The sequence below is a fragment of the Pterocles gutturalis genome, unplaced genomic scaffold (genome assembly GCF_000699245.1).
Source record: "Pterocles gutturalis isolate BGI_N339 unplaced genomic scaffold, ASM69924v1 scaffold36530, whole genome shotgun sequence".
NCBI classification, from domain to species: domain Eukaryota; kingdom Metazoa; phylum Chordata; class Aves; order Pterocliformes; family Pteroclidae; genus Pterocles; species Pterocles gutturalis.
The window spans coordinates 652-3,764 of record NW_010144575.1 but is presented as its reverse complement, the minus strand read 5'-3'; the positions used below and the strand labels follow the sequence as shown (position 1 = coordinate 3,764).

At 34.2% G+C, this 3,113-nt stretch overlaps 1 protein-coding gene across 1 annotated transcript; it reads left to right on the top strand.

Annotated features, from left to right (window-relative positions):
- Window positions 1-119: 119 nt before the first annotated feature.
- LOC104470286 (hepatic lectin-like) lies at window positions 120-3,063 on the top strand (the record flags this gene model as incomplete). The annotated part of the gene is made up of 2 exons (XM_010085144.1): window positions 120-232; window positions 2,928-3,063. Coding segments are annotated over 2 exons (249 nt in total), but the record flags the coding sequence as incomplete, so codon positions are not given.
- Window positions 3,064-3,113: the final 50 nt, after the last annotated feature.

Sequence of the window (3,113 nt, the reverse complement as noted above, 5' to 3'; positions counted from 1 at the left end):
TAAGAAATAAATTAGAATTTAAGAAATTAGAATTTAATAAATAAATTAGAATTAGAATTTGAGAATTTAGAAATTTGGTGGTTTTCCTGCATTTTTCCTGATTCTTCTCCCCGCTGCAGAATTTCGTCATGTTCAGGACGAGGAACGAGCGGTTCTGGATTGGGCTGACGGATGAAAATTCCGAAGGGGAATGGGAATGGATCGACGGCACCGATTATAAAACCACCTTCACGTGAGTGCTGCTCTTCCCCCGCGCTTTCTTCCCTGGCGCCCCAAAAAAACCCCAATTTTAAGACAAAAAAATTATTTTCTTCAGCCCATCCCAGGACGGGTGCTTAAGCCAGGTCTAACCCAGCAGCAGAGGGAAGAATTAACATTTAAACCCACCTCAAACCAGCCAGGTTTAGCTAATCCCAGCCCCAGCGAAAGCTGCTCCTTCCCCTGTGGCTTTTTATCAATTTTTCTCAATTTTTCTGAATATTCCTCCATTTTTCTCCATTTTCCTAAATTTTTCTCCATTTTTTCTCCATTTTCCTCCATTTTCCTCAGTTTTCCTCCATTTCTCTCCATTTCTCTCCATTTTCTCCATTTTCCTTCATTTTTCTCCATTTTTCCCCATTTTCTCCATTTTCCTCCATTTTTCTCCACTTTTCACCATTTTCCTCCATTTTTCTCCATTTTCCTCCATTTTTTCTCCATTTTCTCCATTTTTCTCAATTTTTCTGACATTTTCTCCATTTTCCTCCATTTTCCTCCATTTTTCTCCATTTTTCTGAATTTTTCTCCATTTTTCTCCATTTTCCTCCATTTTTCTGAATTTTCCTCCATTTTCTCCATTTTCCTCCACTTTTTTCTCAATTTTTCTAATTTTTTCTCAATTTTCCTCCACTTTCCTCCATTTTCCTCCATTTTTCTCCATTTTCCTCAATTTTTTCTCCATTTTCTCCATTTTTCTCAATTTTTCTGACATTTTCTCCATTTTCCTCCATTTTCCTCCATTTTTCTCCATTTCTCTCAATTTTTCTGAATTTTTCTCCATTTTCCTCCAATTTTCCTGAATTTTTCTCCATTTTTCTCCAATTTTTCTCCATTTTTCTCCATTTTTCTCCATTTTCCTCCATTTTTTCTCCATTTATCTCCATTATTCTCCATTTTTTCTGAATTTTCCTCCATTTTCCTCCATTTTTCTCCATTTTCCTCCATTTTCTCAATTTTTCTCCATTTTCCTCCATTTTTTCTCCATTTATCTCCATTATTCTCCATTTTTTCTGAATTTTCCTCCATTTTCCTCCATTTTTCTCCATTTTCCTCCATTTTCTCAATTTTTCTCCATTTTCCTCCATTTTTTCTCCATTTATCTCCATTATTCTCCATTTTTTCTGAATTTTCCTCCATTTTCCTCCATTTTTCTCCATTTTTCTCCATTTTTCTGATTTTTTCTCAATTTATCTCAATTTTTCTGAATTTTACAGAATTTTTCTGAATTTTCTTCCATTTTTCTCCATTTTCTCCATTTTTCTCTATTTTTCTGACATTTTCTCCATTTTTCTCCATTTCTCCTCCATTTTCCTCCATTTTCCTCCATTTTTCTCCATTTTCCTCCATTTTTTCTCCATTTTCTCCATTTTTCTCAATTTTTCTGACATTTTCTCCATTTTCCTCCATTTTCCTCCATTTTTCTCCATTTTCCTCCATTTTTTCTCCATTTTCTCCATTTTTCTCAATTTTTTCTGACATTTTCCTCCATTTTTCTCCATTTTCCTCCATTTTTTCTCCATTTTCTCCATTTTTCTCAATTTTTTCTGACATTTTCCTCCATTTTTCTCCATTTTCCTCCACTTTCCTCCATTTTCCTCCATTTTTCTCCATTTTTCTGAATTTTTCTCCATTTTTCTCAATTTTTCTGCATTTTCCGCCATTTTTCTCCGTTTTTCTAATTTTTTCTCAATTTTTCTCCATTTTTATGAATTTTCCTCCATTTTTCTCCAATTTTTCTCCATTTTTTCTCCATTTTCCTCCATTTTTTCTCCATTTTCTCCATTTTTCTCAATTTTTTCTGACATTTTCCTCCATTTTTCTCCATTTTCCTCCATTTTTCTGAATTTTCCTCATTTTTCTCCATTTTCCTCCATTTTTTCTCCATTTTCTCCATTTTTCTCAATTTTTTCTGACATTTTCCTCCATTTTTCTCCATTTTCCTCCATTTTTCTGAATTTTCCTCATTTTTCTCCATTTTCCTCCATTTTTTCTCCATTTTCTCCATTTTTCTCCATTTATCTCCATTATTCTCCATTTTTTCTGAATTTTCCTCCATTTCTCTCAATTTTTCTGAATTTTTCTCCATTTTCCTCCAATTTTCCTGAATTTTTCTCCATTTTTCTCCAATTTTTCTCCATTTTTCTCCATTTTTCTCCATTTTCCTCCATTTTTCTGAATTTTCCTCATTTTTCTCCATTTTCCTCCATTTTTTCTCCATTTTCTCCATTTTCTCAATTTTTCTCCATTTTCCTCCATTTTCCTCCATTTTTCTCCATTTTTCTGAATTTTTCTCCATTTTCCTCCATTTTTCAGAATTTTCCTCCATTTTCTCCATTTTCCTCCATTTTTTCTCAATTTTTCTAAATTTTTCTCAATTTTCCTCCACTTTCCTCCATTTTCCTCCATTTTTCTCCATTTTCCTCCATTTTTTCTCCATTTTCTCCATTTTCTCAATTTTTCTCCATTTTCCTCCATTTTCCTCCATTTTTCTCCATTTTTCTGAATTTTTCTCCATTTTTCTCAATTTTTCTGCATTTTCCGCCATTTTTCTCCGTTTTTCTAATTTTTTCTCAATTTTTCTCCATTTTTATGAATTTTCCTCCATTTTTCTCCAATTTTTCTCCATTTTTTCTCCATTTTCCTCCATTTTTCTCCATTTCCCCCCCCAGATTTTGGAAGGAAGGCGAACCCAACAACAGCGGCAACAACGAAGACTGCGCCCACGTCTGGATCTCGGGAAAGTGGAACGACGTTTACTGCACCTACGAGTGCTACTACGTCTGCGAAAAGCCGCTGCCCCCCTAAGCCCAGCTTCGCGAACCCAACGACGTCCCAAATTTTCCATTTTTCTTCTT